At 45.7% G+C, this 25,053-nt stretch overlaps 1 protein-coding gene across 1 annotated transcript in view; it reads right to left on the reverse strand.

Annotated features, from left to right (window-relative positions):
- Positions 1–25,053, reverse strand: part of naa30 (N-alpha-acetyltransferase 30, NatC catalytic subunit) — a 62,978-nt gene that overhangs the window by 21,140 nt on the left and 16,785 nt on the right. The window contains exon 2 of the mRNA XM_072489523.1: positions 7,995–8,118. Within this exon, the coding sequence (XP_072345624.1) occupies positions 7,995–8,118 (124 nt within the window). The remainder of the gene's footprint in view (positions 1–7,994; positions 8,119–25,053) is intronic.

Genomic DNA, 25,053 nt, shown 5'->3' on the forward strand with positions numbered 1-25,053 from the left:
TAATTGTGTTTTTTTTTTACTTCCATACCATTACTTTCATGAAAGGAGGATTCCTATTTGGAAAATCAGCCATATTTAGAAGTGCATGACTTATCAAACTTGTTCAACTGAAGATAGTGCAGGTTAGGTGGATTGGCCATGATAAATTGCCCTTTGTGACCAAAAAGGTTAGGAGGGGTTATTCGGTTACGCGGATAGGGTGGAAGTGAGGATTTAAGTGGGTCGGTGCAGACTCGATGGGCCAAATGGCCCCCTTCTGCACTGTATATTCTATGTTCTATGTGCTCTTTGCCCATCTACCAGTACTAATAGGACAACTATGTGCGCGCACATACACACACAATTCAGAAAATTAGTGCAGGCAAATGCTTCAACGACAATGGAAGCTCAGGAATAAAGACAAAACTGGACTATCTTGGCTCAGTGGTAGAAACATCACTCAAGTCAGAAGGGATGAGGATTAAAATACCATAATTATAGACTTGAGCACATCAAAGCTGATGAGCAAGTGCTTCACTATAGAAGGTTTTGTCTTTCAGGTGGCACCTTAAAGCATCTGCCTCTCAAGTGAAATTGACGTTATGGCGGATTTACACAACTGAGTGACTTGCCCGGCCATTACAGAGGGCATTTACTAGTCACTCACATTTCTGTGGATCTGGAGTCACAGGTATGCCTGGCCATGTAAGGATGGCATATTTCCTTCCTTAAAGGATATTAGTGAATCAGCTAGGATTTTTACGACAATCGACAATGGTTTTAATGGTCATCATTAGATTTTTAATTCCATATATTATTGGATTCAATTTGCACCACCTGCAGCGGCGTGATTCGAACCTGGGTCCCCAGAGTATTACCCTGGGTCTCTGGACCACCAGTCCAGTGACAAAGAACGGTACAGCACAGGAACAGGCTCTTTGGCCCTCCAAACCTGTACCGATCACGATGTCTGTCTCAACCAAAACCCTCTGCACTTCCGAGGTCCGTTTCCCTCTAATACATCCTATTCATTTATTTGTCAAGATGCCTCTTAAACGTCGCTGTCGTACCTGCTTCCACCACCTCCCCAGCACCGAGTTCCAGGCACTCACCACTACGCCTTCCCGTGTGGAATGGAATGGTACAAAAGACTATTCTCTTCTGTTAACGTCATAATACAGCTCAACAGTCCTTTAACGGAGTCTTGGGTACTGCACAGCTCAGTTAACCGCAGAGTCATGCTTACACTTCAACTTTTCCTCGGTTTCATTTTTGCTGGTCATCTTAGCCGCTCTATCTACAGTCTCAAAGGCTAAAAATATATTGATGATTCTTCAGAGTTGTTTTAAAACACTTCAATCCTTTAAATGTCATTCTTAATCAGTTTTCAGATTTTTTTGGTTAATGTATTTTATAAATGATTATTAAAATATTCATTACATTCATTATTTAATAATCAGGAAAAAATTAAATCTCGAACTCCTTTTGCATATCATGCAAGTAACTTTGTCAAAACAATTGTCCATCATTAAGAATCCGAAAAATCTTAATCCCCTAACGTGAATTGTTACAAGACGCAGAGTTCTAAGCACTGCTGCATTCAATCATTTGTCCTTACTGTAAAAAAAAAGTCCAATTAAAAAGCCACACGAGAGCCATTAACTAACTCTTACTCTATTCGATTATATCTTCACTAGTGCACTTTTAATACGGTAAATTTCAATTCAACCTGCTCCTCAGTATATTGATTTCTGTGTTACCTGCACCGTTTCACCCTTCTAATTATTAACATGTTCCTTTGAGGTCTCTTCGTTATCACACACACCATCTTTCAGCATTCAAATGTCTTCAATTAAGCAGTCTTCAGGTCATAAACTAACTCCCTTCTGATAATTTGAGAATTTATTGAATTACCGCAATGTTTTTTCTCTCTAATTTTCCCAATCTTACTAAAAATGATTGTCTTTTAGGTTTCAAACTTGATGAAATAGACAGTTTTAAAACATTGTGCTATCTTTCTTCTTGACAATTTTGACTTCTCAGTCAGGAATTTCCAGCAATTTTCTGCTTTTATGTCAAGAGCACTTCAAATGCATTTTTTCCTGTGGCTTGGTTAAGCTGTAAAGACCAAACGCTTATTGAACCATTGATGTCCAACTTCTCTTTTGTTAATGTAAATTGAATAACCTATATTGATCCCCAATTAAAACTTGATCCATTTTGAAAATCTCAAATATATAATATTCATGATCCGTTTCATTCAAGGTGCAGGTCAAACTCAAATAGATCAAGAATTTCTTTGTAGAACTGTTGCATTATGTAAATCCTTGGTCATTATGATCGATCGGACTGCTGGAATTCAACCTTTTGCTGATTATTTAATACTCAGGTAATGAACAATGGAAATGGAAATCCTATTGCTTAATTACCAAGTAATTTAGGGCAGCACGGTAGCATTATGGATAGCACAATTGCTTCACAGCTCCAGGGTCCCAGGTTCGATTCCCGGCTTGGGTCACTGTGCGGAGTCTGCACATTCTCCCAGTGTGTGCGTGGGTTTCCTCCGGGTGCTTCGGTTTCCTCCCACAGTCCAAAGATGTGCAGGTTAGGTGGATTGGCCATGCTAAATTGCCCATAGTGTCCAAAATTGCCCTTAGTGTTGGGTGGGGTTACTGGGTGTTGAGGATAGGGTGGAGGTGTGGACCTTGGGTAGGGTGCTCTTTCCAAGAGCTGGTGCACTCGATGGGCCGAATGGCCTCCTTCTGCACTGTAAATTCTATTCTATATGGTCAAATATCACTGAACAAATTGTGAAAACTGTCAATCTAATTGCTTTTAATACATTTATTCCACAAGTGAACTTTCACTTTTGATATTTTCCAGTGAATTGTAAGCTTTCTTTAAAAATAAAGCCCCACATTTCTGATCAGCGTGAGAACCGCTGCGCCAATCTGTGTGGGAACTGCTGCGCTCGTGCCAGTCCACGTGAGAACTGCTGCACCTGCACCAATCCACGTGGGAACCGCTGCGCTCGTGCCAGTCCACGTGAGAACTGCTGCACCCGCACCAATCCACGTGGGAACCACTGCGCTCGTGCTAGTCCACGTGAGAACTGCTGTACCCACACCAATCCACGTGGGAACCGCTACGCCTGACAATGATCAGTCGGGAAACTGCGCATTTGGCTGGTTACATTTAAAAAGGTTGGATATCTGACGCAGGAGCCAGAAGTAATTCCTCAGCACAGACCTGCGAAGAAGCTCATTGCAGAAGACATATTTAAGGCACTAGGTGCTCTATGGCAAGCTTAAAGATACAATTTGGTGGTGGCCAGGAGGAGGGGAGGCTACAGGCAGGTGAAGGAGATACTGTATAAAAACAAGGTGAAATTCGGGCTGCTTTTTCCGGCGTGACTGTGGGTTACGTACGAGTGTCGGCACCACTATTTTGAGGAACCCGAAGAGGCGATGGACTTCGTTAAGAAGCAAGGGCTGGCCCCGAGTTGAGGACGTTTGGACTCATGCTAGAAATTTTAAGTATATGTGGTGTCTCTCCTGTTTTGAAAACTGCCTGCATGTTTGGGTCCGTTTTTGTCATTCTTTTTTCGACCTTTTTAGGGTGTTGGAAGGTGGTAGAGATGTAGGGGGTTTTTTGCGTGCTTTTTGCGTGGTTTACCTGAATGTTTCCTTTTTGGGCTCTTTGATTAGTTGGAGTTTGGCTGGGGGGAAAATAATAAAGAAAACAGTTAAAAGGGTTGGGTTAAGATGGATGCTTCAGGGGAACTTTGTGCAATATTTTTCTGTGTCTGTATGGGAAGGACCGAGAGTGCCTGTTATTTCTTATCTCTTTTTTTTTCTTGTTGAACTTGAATTGTGTTATTGTGGGGGTTGTTTATGACTTGTATAGAGTGTTTGCTTAAGTAGGGTTGATCTGGGGAAGTGGTATGGATGGGTTGGGGTCGGGGTGACTGGGAACAATGGGTGGGGGCGCCGAGGCTGGGAGCCCCAGGTTAGCTGACTGGGGCTAGTCAACTGAAGCTGAGGTGGGGTGTGTGCATACAGTTAGATTAGAGCAGGGGTTAGGTGACAGGATGGTGTTGCTAGGTTGGGGGGGGGGGGGGGGGGGGGGGGTCGTTCTGCTGACGGGGATGGAAACTGCACATGGCAACAGTGAGAAGGTCTTGGGTGGAGCCGGTCAGGAGGCAGGCCAGATGAAGTGCGACACATGGCTGCAGGGCTGGCCAAGGAAAGGAGATGGCTGATCGGCAAAGGGGGGGGGGGGGGGGCGAAGAGCCCCCCAACCAGGCTGATCACCTCGAATTTTAGAGGGTTAAACGGGCCAGTGAAGAGGCGCGTGTGTTTGCGCATCTGTGCGTTCTGAAAGCGGACATAGTCATGCTGCAGGAGACGCACCTAAAAGTGGCAGACCAGGTTAGGTCTTTCTATCGGGGCTTGATTCTAAGACGAGGGGGGCTGCGATCCTGATTAACAAAAGGGCATAATATGAGGCGGAGGGTACAGTCGTGGATGGGGGTGGCAGGTTCGTTATGGTGAGGGGCAAGCTCGAAGGGGTGAGAGTAGTCCTGGTTAGTGTGTATGCCCCTAATTGGGACGATGTGGATTTTATTAGGAGGATGCTGGGGAAGATCCCCGACTTGGACTCGCGTAAGCTGATCATGGGCGGGGACTTTTATACAGTCCTGGACTCGAGCCTGGACCGGTCATGTTCAAGAACGGGCAGGTTGCCAGCGATGGCAAAGGAACTGAGAGGGTTCATGGAGCAAACGGGGGGGGGGGGGGGTCGGACCATGCTCCTCACTGCGTAGACCTGCAGTGTTGTAAGGCATCTTTCAGCGCCCACCATGGAGGCTGGAAGTTGGATTACTCGCGGACGAGGCGGTGTGCGAGAGGCTAAGGAAATGCATGCAGAATTACCTGCAGGTGAACGATACTGGGGAAGTCACGGCAGCGGTGCTCTGGGAGGCGCTGAAGGCAGTGGTGAGAGGGGAGCTGTTTCAAGCCGGGCGTACAGGGACAGGACAGACAGGATAGAGATGGACCGACTGATTAAGGAAATTCGACGGATGGACAGGAGTTACATGAAATCCCCGAGGCCAGAGTTACTCAGGAAACGACAGAGGCTGCAGGCCGAATTTGGGGTGCTGACTACAGGCAAGGCTGTAGAGCAGCTTAGAAAGGTAAAAGGCACGATTTATGAGCATGGGGAGAAGGCCAGTAGAATGCTTGCGCAACAACTAAGGAAGAAGGGAAGCGGCTAGGGAAATAGGGAGGGTAGTGGATGGGGAGGGTAATCTAGTGGGTGACCCGGCAGGGCTGAACAAGGCCTTTGGGGACTTTTATAGGAAGCTGTACACTTCGGAACCCCCCGGGGGACCAGGGGGGGATGAGACGATTCCCGGACCGACTGATCTTCCCAAGAGTGGGGAGGGGGTTCATGGATGGACTGGGGGTCCTGGTCAGGATCGAAGAGGTATTGGGGGGCCTGAAGGTCACGCAGTCGGGTGAAGCCCCGGGGCCGGACGGGTATCCGGTGGAGATTTACAAAATATTTGCCGGGATAGTGTGGCCGCTCTGGTTAAAGACAGAGTCTTTAACAAGGCAAGAGACAAGAGGGAGTTTACCCCCGACAATGTCGCAGGCCACCATCTCGCTTATTCTGAAACGGGTTAAGGACCGAGAGGCTTGTGGGTCATACAAGCCGATCTCTTTGATCAACCAAGTTACTGGCCAAGATCTTGGCGACTAGAATTGAGGACTGTGTGCCGGATGTAATTGTGGAGGACCAAACCGGGTTTGTCAAGGGGAGGCAGCTGGTGGCCAACCTAAGAAGGCTGCTTAACATGATTATGATGCCCCCGGAGAGTAGGGAGGTAGAGTAGTGGTAGCCATGGATGCTGAAAAGGCTTTTAACCGGGTCCAATGGGATTATCTGTGGGAGGTACTAGGACGGTTCGGGTTCGGGGCGGGGTTCATCGACTGGGTTAGACGATTATATCAGGCCCCGGAGGCGAGTGTAAGGACGAACAGGACAACATCGGACTACTTTAGACTGCACCGTGGGACAAGACAGGGTTGCCCTCTCTCCCCTCTGCTGTTTGTGCTGGGTATAGTGGCAATTACACTGAGAGTTTCTAGGGGCTGGAAAAGGCTGGTCAGGGCGGGGGGAGTGGAACATAGAGTCTCGTTATATGCAGACGATCTGCTGTTATATGTATCGGACCCAATGGTGGGGATGGACGGTATCTTGGCAACCCTGAGGAAATTTGGCTGGTTCTCTGGATACACACTGAACACGGCTAAGAGAGAGTTGTAATTCAGGCGAGGGGGCAGGAGAGTAGGCTGAAGGAGTTGCCGTTCAGGAGGGACTCAAAGCCCCCCCCCCCGAGGGCGGAGGTATGGCTATCGGACATGGCGAGCTTTCTTGGCCTAGAGAAAGTCAAGTTCGCCTTGAGAGGTTCGTTATTAGGGTTCGCCCGAAGGTGGCAGCCATTTATTGACTTCTTCGCAGAGGAGTAAGCGTCAGCAGGGGGGGGGGGGGCTAGGTAGAGTAGAGTAGAGTAGAGTAGTGGTATATTGAGGCAAGTCCTTGCGTGAACAGAGCCGTGGTTTGCACTATGTTTAATTTGTGTCTGGACTTCTTTTTTTTGTACTGCACGTCACTTTTTCTATATGCCTAAAATACCTCAATAAAATTGTTTGTTAAAAAAAAAGATACAATTTGAATGTTAGCGAATGGGTGAGGGGAGGTGGGGCAGGAGGTGAGATGGTCAGGTTGGATTGGAGGGTGCTGTAGGAGAGGATAGTTGGTTTTCTAGTTACCCAGGTCTTAGACTTAATCTTAATCTGCCTCGCATCTCCTGGGTAACTATCCAGATTAAGTACTATGGCTCTCACCCTATTTTCTTGAACCTGGATTGGTAGATGTTCGAAGGATCCTGGGGAGCAAGGGAATTGCCCGTCGAAAGTTGAAACTTTCTAGGCAATTCCCACAGGTGCCCATGCATTAGGACCTCCACAGGGTCCTGAAGCACACCTTCAACCGTATATCCAGTCTCCAACAACCATGTGCACTGGCCATGGAAGGACCAAATGATTCGGCCCATGATATGCAATCACAAACACAACCTGCTGCGAACCAATAGGGAATGGCTAAAATACTTCAAATAAATTAAAACAAATATGAAAACAGTCATGGCTGCGACTTGTATAAAAGCTTATTAGGCTTATATTACTGATATGAAAAAGTGAATTTGCAGCAAATTGCAAGTTGACGGAGGTTCAAGATTAAAGATATTTAGCTATCTCATTAGCTACAAACTGCTGAGAAGTAGGGGGGGGGGGGGGGGGAAAGACAAACAACAGACATTTGCATTATGTTGCACCGTTGGCATTGAAAAATACCAAAAGGTACATAAAGTGCAAGGAAAAATGAACAAGCCATGTAGGATGGTTTAAGGGTGATAGCCAAAGTACTTGGTTGCAATGAGTATCTGAAAAGGTGGAAACGGATGGGCAAATGTTGCCAGTGTGGAAAATACAGGGAACAGAACCCAAGCAGTTGAAGGTGTGTCTGCTAACAGTACGACTTGGAGATAGCAAGTGGAAAGGAGGCTGCAGTCAGAGAAACAGCATGGGAGAGGAACTAGAAGAATGGAGGTTACAAAAGAGAGAGATTTAAACACAAGGACAAAAAATTTAAACTTCAAGCACTGGGGATAAAGAGCCAAAGCCAGAACAGGAGAAGTATCAGGTGTTCAGGCAGCAGAGCTTTGGATGAGTTGATGTTTATAGGGATAAGTCTCTGAAGTTGGTGAAGAAAATAAGCCACAGCTAGAGCTATAAAGTGAAGAACAATCTATTGCAACCAAGAAACAAACTCCATCTCAACTATATTCAAGCCACGTTAATAACTGCCACATTGGCCTTCATTGGAAACAAAAATGTTACATGGTTATTTTTAATGAAATATCACTAATTCGAAAATGCAAACCTTACCAATGGATTTCCTTCTGTATTTGGAATCCACAGCTAACATAGCTATGTACCCTCTCCTGAACATCTTCTTGTGCATGTCCAACTTGCAGACAATGGCACCCACACACTCATCTCCAACCATAGCCTAAAGAAAAATCACAAGATTCTTTAACTATATACATAAAACAGTACCTCTAATAAATATTGATTTGATATATACAGAAACACACATGCACACTTAAGTTGGCAATTTATTCCTGTCGACAACTAAAAGGGATAAAAATTCATTACTCTGCTGTGATGTGATCACTAACATGAACCGTAAAATTCAGTACATTTCAGTACCAGATAAAATTAGTTACATCAATAAATCATGCAAAATAGAACTCATCCAAATGCATAAACAAAACTTAGAGCTCCAAGACAACGGTATCATTCCTGTACAAAGTCCCACCGCTGCTATCTGACATACAAACACTTTCTCCTTCACAAGTCATTTGATCTTAAGTGGCACATTCTTTCAGCCGAGTTTTTTATAAAACATAGCAATTATAAAACAATTTTGACCACAAACCCACATAAATAGTGGCTGAAAATGCAGGTCAGAGAGTGGGTATTCTGCAGAAAGTGACTAATTTCCTGATTCCCCAAAGTCTTTCCCTATTTACAAAGTAAAGGTAAGGAGTGTGACAGATAAATGCAACAAGTTCGACATCATTCAGACAAGCAGACGGTTCGATTGGCACCCATCTGCCACTTTAAACATTCACTCCTTCCACGGCCAGTGCACATGATTGCAGACTACCACCACCTTCTTGATGGGCAATCATTGCTGGTCTTTCTGGCAATAGCGCATAAACAAGTAATTCAAAATTGGTGAAGGCATTACTAGCAAGTACTGTACTGCAATTTATGATTTCATTAACCGAATCGGCCAAGGTAGTATCCTACCTACTCAAAACCTCCTGCTTCCTCACAATAACAGAACCAGGAAGGTTCTAAAAAATGGAAGTGGCAGTATATATTGTTTTAAAGCCTATCTTCTTTCAGTCATCAGTTTCTGGTATATAACAAATGCTTTGCCTCGACCCATTATGTTGACTGGCAGTCTTTATGTCCCTTAAACATATTCAACCTTCTTTTGTTTCTCTACTATAATAATAATGATGATGAATAGCCATGTTAACATTCTACTTACCTATCAAGCTCACTAGATAGGAGAATCAATTTATCAAGCAATTTTTATATTGCCTGGATAGCACATTAGATTTAATTTTTAATTTTTACTCCTCAGTATCTGGGTTTTAATCCAAGTCAGACTTTTGGGAACAAAATCCCCATTAAAATACCAGCAAGACATCAGTTCCTATTGAACAGAATTCCACAACTCAGCAAAAAACTGGCAATCTTACTCGACCATATTGATGGATAATATAGGTAACACTGTTTTTAAAGAGAATTCATTCCTCTTTTAATGCTGGTTTAAATATGTTGGGCAATCAGCCCAACGAGCAATCAGTCATCTTAAAAACAAAAAGAAACCGACAAAAGGTGCAGAATGGTAAAACACTGTTGCTTTCTACCTACTGGTTTCATAATTCTAGGGGCATTGAAACAACCCCAGCTTGTTGAAGAAGCCTGCGTTTGTTACAATGTTCCATTGTTAAAACAACAGGTAGCAAAAGCATGCTGGCTAACATCAGTACTTTAGTGTACGAGGAAGTTTAGGAAGACCTCAAACCAGTGCTTCACCAGCCTACAGAAATGAACCACACTCAAATGATTCACCCACGACACAAGGAAGCAGCAAAACACCATGAAAGGCCACATCCAGATCCCAGTCAAATTAGTTTGCCACATCCCCTCCCCCTATCAGTGTATAAAAGAATATACATTTATATATATATATATATATATATATATATAAAAACACATTCTTTCCTTCAATTAAAAACTATTACTGCAGTAAACCCTCACTTAAAGCTGTAGCTACGTTCCTGAAAAGTGCAACTTTAAGTGAAACAACTTTAAGCAAATCTAATTTTCCCATTAAATTCATTATAAAAGCTGCAGTTCGGTAATCCCCCGATTCAAGGGAAGGAGGCAAAAAACTAGAGGCTCGTTAGCTTGAGTTCCTAGCATTTAGAAAAACTCAAGGCAATCGGTAAGAGTCAGCATGATTTTGTGCAAAAGAAATCATATTGAACCAATTTATTAGAGTTCTTTGATCAGAATAACTTGCGCTGTGGATGAAATAGAGCCTGTAGGCGCACTGAATTCGATTTCCAGAATGCATTTGTAAGGTGCCACATGAAAGGTCACGGTGAAAAATCAAAGGTCGTGTGTGGGGGTAATATAAAATAGCACATATAGAAGATTGGCTGGCTGGCAGAAAAAGAGCATAAATGGGTCTTTCTCAAATTGGTAGGAAGTGACGAGTAGAGGTCTGTTCTGGCACCTCAACATTTTACAATTTATATCAATGATTTAGATGAGGGGAGCGAAGGCATGGTAGTTAAATTTGCAAATGACACAAAGCTAGGTAGGAAACGTTCTGAAAAGTTGGACGGACTGTGCCCGTTTCCACTGGAGTTTTGAAGAGTGAGGGGTGACTTGATTGAAGTATATAATTTCCTGAACAGGAAATTCCTTGACAAGGTGAATGTGGAAAGGATGTTTCCTTTGGGTGAGTCCAGAACTAGGGGGTACTGTTTTTTAAAATTGGGGGTCACTCTTTGAGACAAAGCTGAGGAGAAATTTATTCTCTGCCTCAGAAGACAGTGGCGGCATGGTCATTGAATATTTTTAAAGCAGAGGCAAATAGATTCTTATCAGGCAAAGGAATCGGTGGTTATTGAGAATAGATGGGATTGTGGATTTGAAACACAAACAGATCACCCATAATCTTACCGAATGGTAGAGCAGGTTAGAGGAGCGAATGGCCTACTGCTGCTCCTATTTCATATGTTCTGTAGGCCCGGCCACGTCAGAAAAAACAAAACATTGGTCCACTAAGTTGAACTACTTTACATTGCTAAATTGGTAAAACGAAAAGGTTACAAACTAAAATAAATTTTAAAATATAAAAGTGGTTAGCTTTCTACTGACCTTCCACTGAAGCAGTCTGTGTCCATATGCTTCAAGATCTGGACAATATTGATGCTTGGCTTATCGGTGAAAGTAACTTTCGTGCAACACGAGCGCTATGCAAACCATCACCAATAAGAGAATCAATCCGGCGCCCCCTTGGCATTCAAGATTACTGAATCCCCCATTATCAACATCCTGGGGTTACCAGTGACCAGAAACTGAACTGGACCAGCCATATAATTACTGTGGCTACAACATCAGGTAAGAGGCTAGAAACCCTGCAATGGGTAACTCACCTCCTGACTCTCCACAGCCTGTCCACCATCTCCAAGGCACAAGTTAGGAGTGTGATGGAATACTCTCCACTTGCCTGGATGGGTGTAGCTCCAACAACACAAGAAGCTTAACAAGATACAAGATACAGCAGCCTGTTTGATTGGCATCCCATCCAACACCTTCAATATTCACTCCTTCCACCACTGATGGCACGTGGCAGCAGTGCGTACGATCTACAAGATGCACTGTAGAAATTCACCAAGGCTCTTTAGATGGCACCTTCCAAACCCTCAACCACTACCATTTAGAAGGTCAAGGGCAGCAGATACATGGGAACACCACCATCTGGAAGTTTCCCTCCAATCTACTCACCATCCTGATTTGGAAACATATCACCATTCATTCACTGGCACAGAGTCAAAATCCTAGAACCTCCTCCCTAACAGCAGTGTGTGTGTACCTACACCACATGGATTGCAGCAGTTCAAGAAGGCAGCTCACCACCAACTTCTCAAGGCCCATAAGAGATGAACAATAAATGCTGGCTTAGTTAAGTAATCTCCACATCCCATGAATTAATATTTTAAAAACACACTGTTGGCCCTGCTTCCCAACCTTCCTGCTTGGCACACAATCCCGCTCCCTGACCCTCCTCCGCGCTGTAACCATCCGGGTTTGTGGACTCTCCCAGTCCCTGACCTAGCATCTCAATGCCGGATCTCTGGATTCAGCCTCTCTTGATCTGTGACTCACCCCTTTGCTACCGACCCTGCAGGCTTGCAGAGCCTCTGCCATTCCCTGGCCCCCTTCTCTAGTTGACCCTTCATTTCATCAAACCTCCCATTCCCTGACTTCCTCGCTGCCTCTCCTGAACTCTCGCTGTGAGTCAAGTCTCTGGAGATGAGCGGTGAGAGGCAGGAGCCTGGAGGTCAGCAGCGAGTGGATGGATTAGGGAGAAGGAGATGCAGAGAATTAAAGGGATGGCAGTGAAAGAATGGGTTAGGAGGGAGGGCGAGGTTGCAATAGGCAGGGTCAGCAGCAAGAGAAAGGGTCAGGGAGCGTGGGGGCCGCGCCACAATGCAGATGCGTCCTACGTCACACTGGTTTGACAAATGTGAAACAAAATTCAACGCTAAATGAGAAGACAGGCCCCATTAAATGACTGACATTAAAGTGTAACAAGGCAAAACAGGGACTCATGTATAAAATGGGATAGTTACACTGGACCTGGTCCCAGACCAAATCAGAAGTCTGGTTCTAAGCAAAAACATCCTATGAATATGCCAATGATTTTTTTACCCCATGTTTTATTTCTCTTGTTTTCTCTTGCATGGATTCTACAGCAGGGTCCAAATAGTTTAGGTTTTTCATACTTCACGCAAGCCTCCACACAAATATTGCCTCTTTCCATTCTATATCCCTCTTGCTTTTTCAACTTGAGCATGGGCCAAGTCACTTAAACCCATCATGGCCATCTCTTTGAACATATTAATGTGGCAGTGAGTTTCACATTCACACCACTTGTTTCTATTTCATCTATTTAATTTTTTGAAACTTGATCCATTAGTGACAATATTACTTATGCCCCCTCATTCTGGGCTTGTCCACAATGGTGGTGTTTCTCCACATACAGCTCATTGAACACTTCATAAGTGCCAACCCTTTAATTCTCTGCATCGCCTTCTCCCTAATCCATCCTCCAACTGCTGACCTCCAGGCTCCTGCCTCTCACTGCTCATCTCCAGAGCCTTTACTCAAGAGTGTACTGCCAAAATTCCACCAACACATCTCCTATCCCATGAGGAGTGGCAACACTCTCGACCACTGCTACAGAAAAATCAAGGGCACCTAGCGATCCATCCCCCGACCGCACTTTGGAAAATTGGACCTCAAGACCTTCATCCGGCATACAAGCAGAAACTGAAGCAGGAGAATCCAGTTAAGAAGGTCGTGCAGTGTTGGTCCGAGGTAACAGAAGAGCTCCTATGTGACTGCTTGAAGTCATTGTACTGGTCAATATTTAAGAACTCAACGACCAACCTAAACGACTGCATGCCAAAGAAAGTAGTTCCCCAACCTGAAACCATGGCTTAATCGGGAGATTGACTCCCTACTGAAGGCCAGGTCTGAGGCGTTCAAGTCAGGCAACCCTGACCTATACAAGAAATCCAGGTACAACCTCCACAAAGTCATCAGGGATGCCAAGAGACAATATCAGACCCAGCTATAATTACAGACTAGAGTTACAGACTCTAGTTGGTTGTGGTAAGGCTTAAACAACAAAACGGGCTACAAAGCGAAGTCGAGCAGAATCTCCGGCAGCAGCGCACCCCTCCCCGATGAACTCAATGCATTCTATGCTCGGTTCGAGCAGGAAATCATCAAACCACTGACTGCCCCAGCAACCCCGGACACACCCATACCCATCGTCACAGCTTCCAAAGTCAGATCAGCCTTCTTGAAAGTGAACCCTCGGAAAGCGACGATTCCCGATGGGGTCCCTGGTCGTGCACTCAGATCCTGCGCAAACCAACTGGCAGATGTGTTCGTGGACATCTTCAGCCTCTCTCTACTCCGTTCTGAGGTCCCCACCTGCTTCAAGAAGACCACCATCATACCGGTGCCAAAGAAGAACCAGGCAACATACCTCAATGACTATCGTCTGGTGGCCTTGACATTGATCGCATTGAAGTGTTTAGAGTTCAATTCCATACCCCCAAAATGCCTTGATCCACTGCAATTTGCATACTGCCACAATCGGTCCACAGCAGACGCCATCTCCAAGGCCCAACACTTATCCCTGGAGCATCTCAACAACAAGGACTCCTACATCTGACTCCTATTTATTGACTAGAGCTCCACCTTCAACACCATAATCCCAGCCAAGCTCATATCAAAGCTCCAAACCCTAGGACTTGGCTCCTCGACTTTCTGACCCATAGTCCACAATCAGTAAGGATAAACAACTAAACAAAACTTCCTCCACGATAGTCCTCAATACCGGGGCCCCGCAAGGCTGTGTACTGAGCCGCCTACTATACTCCCTATACACACACAACCGCGTGGCAAACTTTGGCTCCAACGCCATCTACAAGTTTGCTGATGACACGACCCTAGTGGGTCGGATCTCGAACAATGATGAGTCAGTGTACAGGAGAGAGGACTTCCGGGTGCGGCGATGACCAGCTGAGTCGCACGTTTTGGCAGCTCCCGGTGAAACGGACTTTTGGGCTCTTGATAGGAGCCCCAACGGCAATTTTGACGGCTAAAAACACTGTGCGGTAAACCAGAAGGGAATCCCCCCTGGATACGGATGAAAAAAGGAGGAGAAAGTGGCCGGATTGCAGTGGATCCTTTAGAACAGCGGCAAGGAAGACAAGCAAAAACCAAGATGGCGTCGGAAGGTGGCAGTTTAACATGGGGCCCTGAACAAGAAGAGTTCTTGAAATGCTGTGTGGAAGAGCTCAAAAAGGAAATGAAGAAAGAGCTGTTGGCCCCGATACTACAGGCGATCGAAGGGCTAAAGGAGGAACAAAAGACCCAGGAGCGGGAGCTTCGGGTCGTGAAGGCAAAGGCAGCCGAGAATGAGGACGACATACAGGGCCTGGTGGTGAAGATGGAGATGCATGAGGCACATCAGAAACGATGTGTGGAAAGGTTGGAGGCACTGGAGAACAACGCAAGGAGGAACAACTTGAGGATTCTTGGTCTTCCTGAAGGTGCGGAGGGAGCGGACGTCGGGGCATAGGTGAGCACGATGCTGCACTCGTTAATGGGAGCCGAGGCCCCGGCGGGTCCGTTGGAGGTGGAGGGAGCATACCGAGTGATGGTGCGAGGACCGAGAAGAATTCCCAGAGCCATAGGTGGTGAGATTCCTCCGTTTTAAGGATAGAGAAATGGTCCTTAGATGGGCAAAGAAAACTCGGAGCAGTAAATGGGAGAACGCGGTGATCCGCGTTTATCAAGACTGGAGTGCGGAGGTGGCGAGAAGGAGGACGAGCTTTAATCGGGCCAAGGCGGTGCTTCATAAAAAGAAGATAAAATTTGGAATGCTGCAACCGGCAAGACTGTGGGTCACATATCGAGGGAGGCACCACTACTTTGAGACGGCGGATGAAGCGTGGACTTTTATTGTGGAAGAAAAACTGGAATGAGCGGGTTATTAAAAAGAACGTTTGAAGTGGTGGGGCGAATGTGGGGGGCGAAGAGGGGGGTTAAAAAGGGGGGAAAGAGAAGTTTTATGTACTAATCCTGCGATGTGGTAACTTTTCTCTCTTCCACAGGTGGTGATGGGGGGAGGAGGGGAGGTGGAGGAGATTGGGGGCGGGGCCAAGGGAGAAGCGCGGGCTTGGTTCCCGCGCTATGATAATCATGGCGGGAATAGAGAAGCAGGAAGGAGGGGGCGTCGCACGGTGCGAGCCGAGGTCACGGGGGGAAGCCGAGGTCGGCCAGAGTTTGCTGACTTCTGGGAGCAACATGGGGGGAGTAATTACGCTAGCAGGGGATCTAGCGGGGGGGATTGGGAGGGGGGAATTACTGGGTTGCTGCTGCTGGGGAGAGGGGGGAGCTGGTATGGGAGGGGATGGGCGGGGGGGCACCGCCTGGGGGAGATACAGCTGCGTGGGAACCGGGTGAGGAGCTGGAAAAAGGGGATGGCTAATCGACAAAGGGGGGGGTAAGGAAGCCCCCCAACCCGGCTGATCACGTGGAACGTGAGAGGGCTGAACGGGCCGATAAAGAGGGCACGGGTACTCGCACACCTTAAGAAACTTAAGGCAGATGTGGTTATGTTACAGGAAACGCACCTGAAACTGATAGACCAGGTTAGGCTACGCAAAGGATGGGTGAGGCAGGTGTTCCATTCGGGGCTAGATGCGAAAAACAGGGGGGTGGCTATATTAGTGGGGAAGCGGGTAATGTTCGAGGCAAAGACTATAGTGGCGGATAACGGGGGCAGATACGTGATGGTGAGTGGCAAACTACAGGGGGAGACGGTGGTTTTGGTAAACGTATATGCCCCGAACTGGGATGATGCCAATTTTATGAGGCGGATGCTAGGACGCATTCCGGACCTAGAGATGGGAAAGCTGATAATGGGGGGAGATTTTAATACGGTGTTGGAACCAGGGCTGGATAGGTCGAAGTCCAGGACTGGAAGGAGGCCGGCAGCAGCCAAGGTGCTTAAAGATTTTATGGAGCAGATGGGAGGTGTAGATCCGTGGAGATTTAGCAGACCTAGGAGTAAGGAGTTCTCGTTTTTCTCCTATGTCCATAAAGTCTACTCGCGAATAGACTTTTTTGTGCTGGGAAGGGCGTTGATCCCGAAGGTGAGGGGAACGGAGTATACGGCTATAGCCATTTCGGATCACGCTCAACACTGGGTAGACTTGGAGATAGGGGAGGAAACAGGAGGGCGCCCACCCTGGAGAATGGACATGGGACTAATGGCAGATGAGGGGGGGGGTGTCTAAGGGTGAGGGGGTGCATTGAAAAGTACTTGGAACTCAATGATAATGGGGAGGTCCAGGTGGGAGTGGTCTGGGAGGCGTTGAAGGCAGTGGTTAGAGGGGAGCTGATATCAATAAGGGCACATAAAGGGAAGCAGGAGAGTAAGGAACGGGAGCGGTTGCTGCAAGAACTTTTGAGGGTGGACAGACAATATGCGGAAGCACCGGAGGAGGGACTGTACAGGGAAAGGCAAAGGCTACATGTAGAATTTGACTTGCTGACTACGGGCACTGCAGAGGCACAATGGAGGAAGGCACAGGGTGTACAGTACGAATATGGGGAGAAGGCGAGCAGGTTGCTGGCACACCAATTGAGGAAAAGGGGAGCAGCGAGGGAAATAGGGGGAGTGAGGGATGAGGAAGGAGAGATGGAGCGGGGAGCGGAGAGAGTGAATGGAGTGTTCAAGACATTTTATAAAAAATTATATGAAGCTCAACCCCCGGATGGGAGGGAGAGAATGATGGGCTTCTTGGATCGGCTGGAATTTCCCAAGGTGGAAGAGCAGGAAAGGGTGGGACTGGGAGCACAGATCGAGGTAGAAGAAGTGGTGAAAGGAATTAGGAGCATGCAGGCGGGAAAGGCCCCGGGACCGGATTCTATAGAAAATATGTGGACTTGCTCGCCCCGGTACTGACGAGGACCTTTAATGAGGCAAAGGAAAGGGGACAACTGCCCCCGACTATGTCTGAAGCAACGATATCGCTTCTCTTAAAGAAGGAAAAGGACCCGCTACAATGCGGGTCCTATAGACCTATTTCCCTCCTAAATGTAGATGCCAAGATCCTGGCCGAGGTAATGGCAATGAGAATAGAGGAATGTGTCCCGGGGGTGGTCCACGAGGACCAAACTGGGTTTGTGAAGGGGAGACAGCTGAACACGAATATACGGCGGTTGTTAGGGGTAATGATGATGGCCCCACCAGAGGGAGAAACGGAGATAGTAGTGGCGATGGATGCCGAGAAAGCATTTGATAGAGTGGAGTGGGATTATTTGTGGGAGGTGTTGAGGAGATTTGGTTTTGGAGAGGGGTATGTTAGATGGGTGCAGCTGTTGTATAGGGCCCCAGTGGCGAGCGTGGTCACGAATGGACGGGGATCTGCATATTTTCGGCTCCATAGAGGGACAATCCCATGGACCCTTTACAAGGCAAGCACATCCTTCCTTAGATATGGGGCCCAAAACTGCTCACAATACTCCAAATGGGGTCTGACCAGAGCCTTATATAGCCTCAGACGTACATCCTTGGTCTTGTATTCTAGCCCTTGCGACATGAATGCCATCATTGCATTTGCCTTCCTAACTGCTGACTGAACCTGCACATTAACCTTTAGAGAATCGTGAACAAGGACTCCCAAGTCCCTTTGTGCTTCTGATTTGCTAAGCATCCCCCCATTTAGAAAATAGTCTATGCCTCTATTTCTCTTTCCAAAGTGCATAACCTCACCCTTTTCCACATTCTTTGTCAATTTGTCTTTTTCTTTGCCCATTTTTCCCGTTCTTCCCTTGGTTGCATCTTAGATGTCTTTGCCTCATGCTAACTCGATCTACTCTTCATTTAGGTTAGAATTTATTTTGTGATTAAGGTCTTTCACTTCCTGCAAAGGAATGCATAGGGCTGGATCTGGGGTAGGCAGTTGCATATCTCTCAATTCCATTTATGTTTCTCATGAATCTGTTCAACTCATCTATTTGACTTTTCCTGTATCGGTACATTTTTGGCTAGAAAAGTTTAAGGAGTTTGGGGGTGATTTTAGGGATGCAAAAGCACCAGGACGTTTGTAAGATGGTAATAGCCAAGACATCAGGGAGAACTCTGAATCTGGGGAAAGTGCTACAGAAGGAAACCCGAATATTTCCAGCACAGAAACAGGCCTTTTGGCCCAAAGGGTGAGCTTCTTTCCAGCCACTTCCAACATATCCTTCACTGCCTTTCTCCCTTATCTGTTTATCAAGCTTCCCCTCAAATGCCAGTTGCCTTAACTACTCCTTGTGGTAGCAAGTTTCACGTTTGAACCAGAGTATAGAACCAGGTGCTGAATTCCCCATTTGATTTATTGGCGACCATCTCCCCAAAAGCGGAACATGTTCTCCATGTCTACCCTTTTGAATTCTTTCATATCTTTAAAAAACTTACATTAGATCATCCAGTCTTACCATTTATTGATAAATGGGCCCTTGCCTGATATGCATACCTTCAGAGTTCTGGTGTCATTCTACTAATAATTTTTTTCACCTTCCCTGGTACCTCCATATCCTTTCTATAATATGGAGAACAGAAAGTTCACAACAGTCTACGCAATGTTCTACACAAGTTTCCACTTAATTTTATATTCTATTCCTGCAGAAATGAATCCGGTACTGTGCTTTTTTTATGGCCACATGAGCAAGTTTTAATATTTCAGTATCTGACCCCCAGATCCTTTTGTTCCTCTATCCCATTTAGATGCTTATTTTCCAGAGTATGGGGTCTCCTTATTCTTCCAACCAAAATGTACCAACTCACGCTTATCTTGGTAGCTCATTTGCCAATTAAAAGCCCATTTGATAAGCTTAATATATTTCTGTATGAGTTCACTTTTCTTTATTAACTGCACACCCTAATTTGAAATCGCCTGCAAATTTTGAAGATATGCTTGCAGTTCCGGAGTCCAAATCATTTGTGTAAATTGTGAACAACAATAGTCCTAACACTAACTCTTGTGGAATGGCATTTTCCACTTTAGCCAGGCTGATAACTCAGACTCTATTTTCCATTTTGTTTCCAGGTTTCTACCTATTGTTACTTGCCCCCTAAATCCACATGTTCTAATCCTGACCATGAGTCATTCTACGTGTAACTTTATAGAAGGCCCTTTGAAGGTCAGTAAACATTATTTCTACATTACCCTTATTTGTCCTGTATTTCTTCAAAGAATTCAATAAGGTTGGTCAAGAATGCCCAGCCCTTTTCAAATCCATGCTATTATGTTTTCAGTTTCTCAATGTTTTCTATTACATCTTCGAGAAAGGGTTCCATTATCGTTCCTCCCACGAATGTTAAGCAAATCAGTCTATTGTTCCAAAGACCTGTTCTATTTCCCTTTTTAAATACAAGAATTACACTGGCTGTTTGCATTTTCTCTGGCACTATTGCCTTCCCTGATTTTTAAAAACCATATACACAAGTGCCTCTGCTATCGCTTTCCTAATTTTCATAATGCACAGATGCAATCCATGTGGATGAGAAGTTTTATCCTCTCTAAATTTGATCAGATTATCTGCAACACCCCCCCTCCCCCTCCAAATATTATCCTAAATATCTTCATATCCTTTTTGACCTCTTCATCTAATGACATGCCCACCCTGTTAGTCTCTCTAATACATACAGAAAGTAACATTGAATATTCCTGCCATTACCTGTGGGTTTATAGTGTATCCTTTAGTCCTTTGAGGAGCTTTTAGTTTACATGAGCAGAGTTGGGGGGGCACAGTAAATAGAAAGCAGTAGAGGTTTCACAAATCAAAAGTATGTTAGAAATGTCAAACAGAAAAATGGATTTCAAACAACAACTTAATTGGAGGAATTTAATCCCACTTGCACAGCTTTAACAGTCCATTCCAATACCATGTCTCAAGGTCATTCTTGGAATGAAAGACTTCCAAACATTAAACATTCCACCTGGTGCTCTGGTCACAAATAGTTTTTTAATCTTCTGGATACAGCACCAAACCTTGGATTGCTGCACATTTTGGTCCAGAGGCCGGTGCTATTTAATCTTAATTAAGATATTTCCTTCAATGGCAATAATGAAAGGTGCATCAGTACAATGCCAAAAACTGACTGTTCAATTGGAGGCTCACAAGCTGTGGAACTAGAGGACAAATTACTGATTATTAAAGATGTTTTTCTGGTAAAATGACAGAAACTAAACAAGTGGACATGGTTGTTGCAATTTACAAAAGTCACCGTGAGCAGGCTTCTTGAAAATAAATTATAAGACAGACTGCTTGGTGCCAGTGTGGGAGCTACTGAGTCAGCATGGGTCAGCTGACTCTCTGAAGCGCAGTGGGGGGTGAGCAGGTGTTAAGCTGGAGCTTGATTTGGGGGATTGGGTTTCTAGTGTTGTTGTTTGGGGGGGGGGGGAAGGGGAGCTGCTTTGCTGACAGGGGAGGAACTGTTACTAGGGGACAAATGGGAGGTTGGGAACGGCGGCAGCCCGAGAGGGAACTTGAGGATGCGGAAGGCGCGAGTTCGAGGCTGGCCTAAAAAGGGTGACGACTAGTCAGCGCGGGGGGTTGGAAGCCCCCGTCCAGGCTTATCACATGGTACGTGAGAGGACTGAATGGGCCGGTCAAGAGATCTCGTGTGTTCGCGCATTTGAGGGAACTGAAAGCGAACGTGGCAATGCTACAAGGGACACACCTAAAGGTTACAGGCCAGGCGAGATTGAGGAAGGGGTGGGTTAGCCAACTGTTCCACTCAGGACTGGACTCAAAGACCAGGGGGGTAGCGATCTTGATCAGCAAATGAGTGGCATTCGAGGCAGGGAGAATCGTGTCAGACAAGGGGGGGGTAGGTACATAATGGCGAGTGGGAAGCTGGAGGGGGTACGAGTGGTACTTGTGAACATATATGCTCCGAATTGGGACGGCGTGGAATTTATGAGGCGGGTGTAAAATCCCAGACTTAAGAGTCACATAACCTGATCATGGGACGGGACTTCAATAGTCATTGATCCGGAAGTGGACCGGTCAAAATCCAGGACAGGGAACTTCTGCAATTACTACTGGACGGCTAATATAGCAATGATTAGGAAGTGGGTAGTGGGGGAGGGGTCGGCATGGGAGCAGATGGAGGCGGCGTCATGTAAAGACACCAGTTGGGGAGCACTGGTAATGGCATCTCTGCCGTTCTCGCCGACCCGATACTCCACAAGTCCGGTGGTAGCGGCGGCTCTGATGATCTGGGGGAAATGGAGGCGATATAAAGGAGAGGGGAGGGAGCATCGATTTGGACCCTGATTTATAATAACCACAGGTTTGTACTGGGTAGGCTAGATGGCGGGTACCGGAGTTGGCAGAGGGCAGGAATTAGAAAGATGGGGTATCAATTTATAGATGGGAGCTTTCCCAACTTGAAAGCTTTGGAGTAGTTTCCAGTACCTGGGTGGGAGAGGGGAAGGTATCAGATATTTACCAGGCGCTTTCGCAGGCGGAGGAAACTCCGGTGGAGGAGCTTAAGGGCAAGTGGGAGGACGAGCTAGAAGGGTTATAGGCGGGGCTATGGACAGATGCCCAAAGCAGGGTTGATACCTCATCATGCGCCCGGCTCAGCCTGATACAATTTAAGATAGTCCACCGGGCACACATGACAGCAGCTAGGATGAGTAAGTTCTTCGGGGTTGAGGATAGGTGTGCGAGGTGCGCGGGAAGCCCAGCAAATCATGTCCACATGTTTTGGGCATGCCCGAAGCTTAAGAGGGTTTTGGCAGGATTTTGCTAAGGCAATGTCCACGGTACTAAAAACACGAGTGGTGCCGAGTCCGGAGGTAGCGATCTCTGGAGTGTCGGAAGATCCGGGAGTTCACGGGGCGAAAGAGGCCGACGTCTTGGCCTTTGCCTCCCTGGTAGCCCTGAGACGGATCTTGTTAATGTGGAGGGACTCGAAGCCCCCCCAGTGTAGAGACCTGGGTTAGTGACATGGCTCGGTTTCTCAGTCTCGAGGAAATAAAGTTCGCCTTAAGAGGGTGCCCGTAGGTGGCAGCCGTTCGTCGACTTTCTCGGGGAACATTAAAATGTCAGCAGATGCAGTATTCCCGGGTAGCGGGGGGCGCATTGTTGTTCTATGGTTGAGGTGTGTGAAGATTGGGCTGGGGGGGGGAATGTTTATTCTACCATGTTGGTGTCACTGTTTATGTTACTGTTATAAACATTTTCAAATATCTTAATAAAATATTATTTAAAAAAAGAAAAGAAATTATAATACAGTGAATATAAATTGCTACAATGCCTGACCACCAATTCAGTCAACTGCTGGCTTTATGGAATATCCTCACAAGTTCCAGATTTGTGCTAAAATTGTGGAATGTACTCCAGGAATTAAGGCCTAAAGCAACTGCAAAGTAATGGTGCAAAGTTTCCTTCAGAAAATCTTGCTCTTTGTCGCTTCAGTGTTAGGTTGGCCCCCATACCCAACATTAAGGCTACATTCATGATATAGCTACAGCTTTGGGGTGACGTGAAACCAATTCACACTTGCATGGAGTGCAAATTTACTTTCATTGCCCAAGCTGCTTGCAAGTGTTCTAGTGAGAGCCTTTTACCTCGGATGGTGATGTCTAGCACGAGGGGACATAGCTTTAAATTGAGGGGAGATAGATATAAGACAGATGTCAGAGGTAGGTTATTTACGCAGAGAGTAGTAAGGGCATGGAATGCCCTGCCTGCAACAGTAGTGGACTTGTCAACACTAAGGGCATTCAAATGGTCATTGGATAGAAATATGGACGATAAGGGAATAGTGCAGATGGGCTTTAGAGTGGCTTCACAGGTCGGCGCAACATCGAGGGCCAAAGGGCCTGTACTGCGCTGTAATGTTCTATGTTCAAATAAGCTAAAATTATAGGACTCAGAACAAAGGCCAAGTACAGTTCTACTGAAGGTAGTGAATATTACAAAATGTGAACTTAAGCCATGTTTATCGACCTCAGCAACTGTCTCAAGATCCTGTGTCTGCGTGGGTTTCCTTCGGGTGCTCCGATTTCCTCCCACATGTTTCGAAAGATGTGCTGTTAAATTGGACATTCTGAATTCTCCCTTTGCGTACCCGAAAGGCGCCGGAATGCGGCAACTAGGGGCTTTTCACAGTAACTTCACTGCAGTGTTAATGTAAGCCTACTTGTGACAATAAAGATTATATTATATTATAAGATCATCAGTTAAAAAGCCTAGAAGGACTTCCAGGTCAATCAGGGAATGATGCAAAGCACACAAGAACCTAGAGAAGAAATGGAGGTGAGAATGACGAATGAAAAGAGCTCTTTTTTCAGGCTGCTCATCACAATAGTGGTTACGGAATGATCAATAACCAGTGAGTAGTCTGCAAGCAGATGCTTAACTTTAAACCGATAATGATCAAAGTAGAGTTAGATGAAAACTGGAAACAAAACTCCAACCTAAAACACTTCATGGCTTGGATAAAAAAAAAAGATTGAATATACACTTAATAACTAAATATTTATTTTGAGGCTGAAAAGGATTGCACTTCAGCTCAATGACTCCTGCGCTGCTATGTTCGGGTCTGATCATAAACACAATGCATCGCAAAATATAAAAGTTGGAGAAAGATGGTGGTGCTTCTTTTTCCATTGAATACTTGTAGTGCTTCATATAAGCTTGAGGCAGTATTTAAAATTTTGTCCAGTATGAGAGTGCTTAGTGTAGTGTGTACGAAAAAGAAACTTACAGCAGGCCAAAAAAAAGATAGAAATAATTTAGACTGAGATATGGCAAAGCAGATTGGATTGAGTCTATTTGGATTGCAGTACGTAGGAGTTTGAAGACAGCATATCTATCCCAAGTGAACACATCTGCAGGTGATGTCTCTATCGCAAATCTTGTTAGCACAGAGTCATTGAACAGGACTGCAAGTTGGAGACACTCTTGATAAATAAGGGAGGCAGTGGAGGACCTGAACTGTTTTCTCCAGCCCTCTATCATTGCACATAGGAAAATGCCAAATCAGAATGGGGTTGGTAGACCAATAGTGCATTGGAAACACAAGTAAGATAAAGAATAGGCATCAGGAGAAAATGGTCCAATTCAACCGGTACAACGTACTTGCTACTTGAAGATAAAAGAATATCTTGCAGCAGGAGGTTGTCTAAAAGGGGAAGCAAAAGGTGGTAATTGTCGGAATGCAATAATTAGGGGGGCAAAGCAGGATTCAGAACTCCACTTGCACGTTGCCTATCTGACACCAAGGTGAGGGTAATCTCCAACCTGTTTGAATGGATATTGAAAAGGGAGAGGATGATCCAGACGTTGAGATCCATGTTGGGACCAATAACATAGGGAACTGTCGACCAAAGATCTTGTATGGAGTGTGCCAAACTAAAGTAAAGGACCTGAAGATTACCAGAGCCACATGCAAATTGGTGTAGGGGTAAACAGATCAAGGAGATGAACAGACAGCCAAAGGAGTAGCGTGGAAGAGGTTTTCCATTTT

Source organism: Scyliorhinus torazame, chromosome 2 (assembly GCF_047496885.1).
Source record: "Scyliorhinus torazame isolate Kashiwa2021f chromosome 2, sScyTor2.1, whole genome shotgun sequence".
Taxonomy (NCBI): domain Eukaryota; kingdom Metazoa; phylum Chordata; class Chondrichthyes; order Carcharhiniformes; family Scyliorhinidae; genus Scyliorhinus; species Scyliorhinus torazame.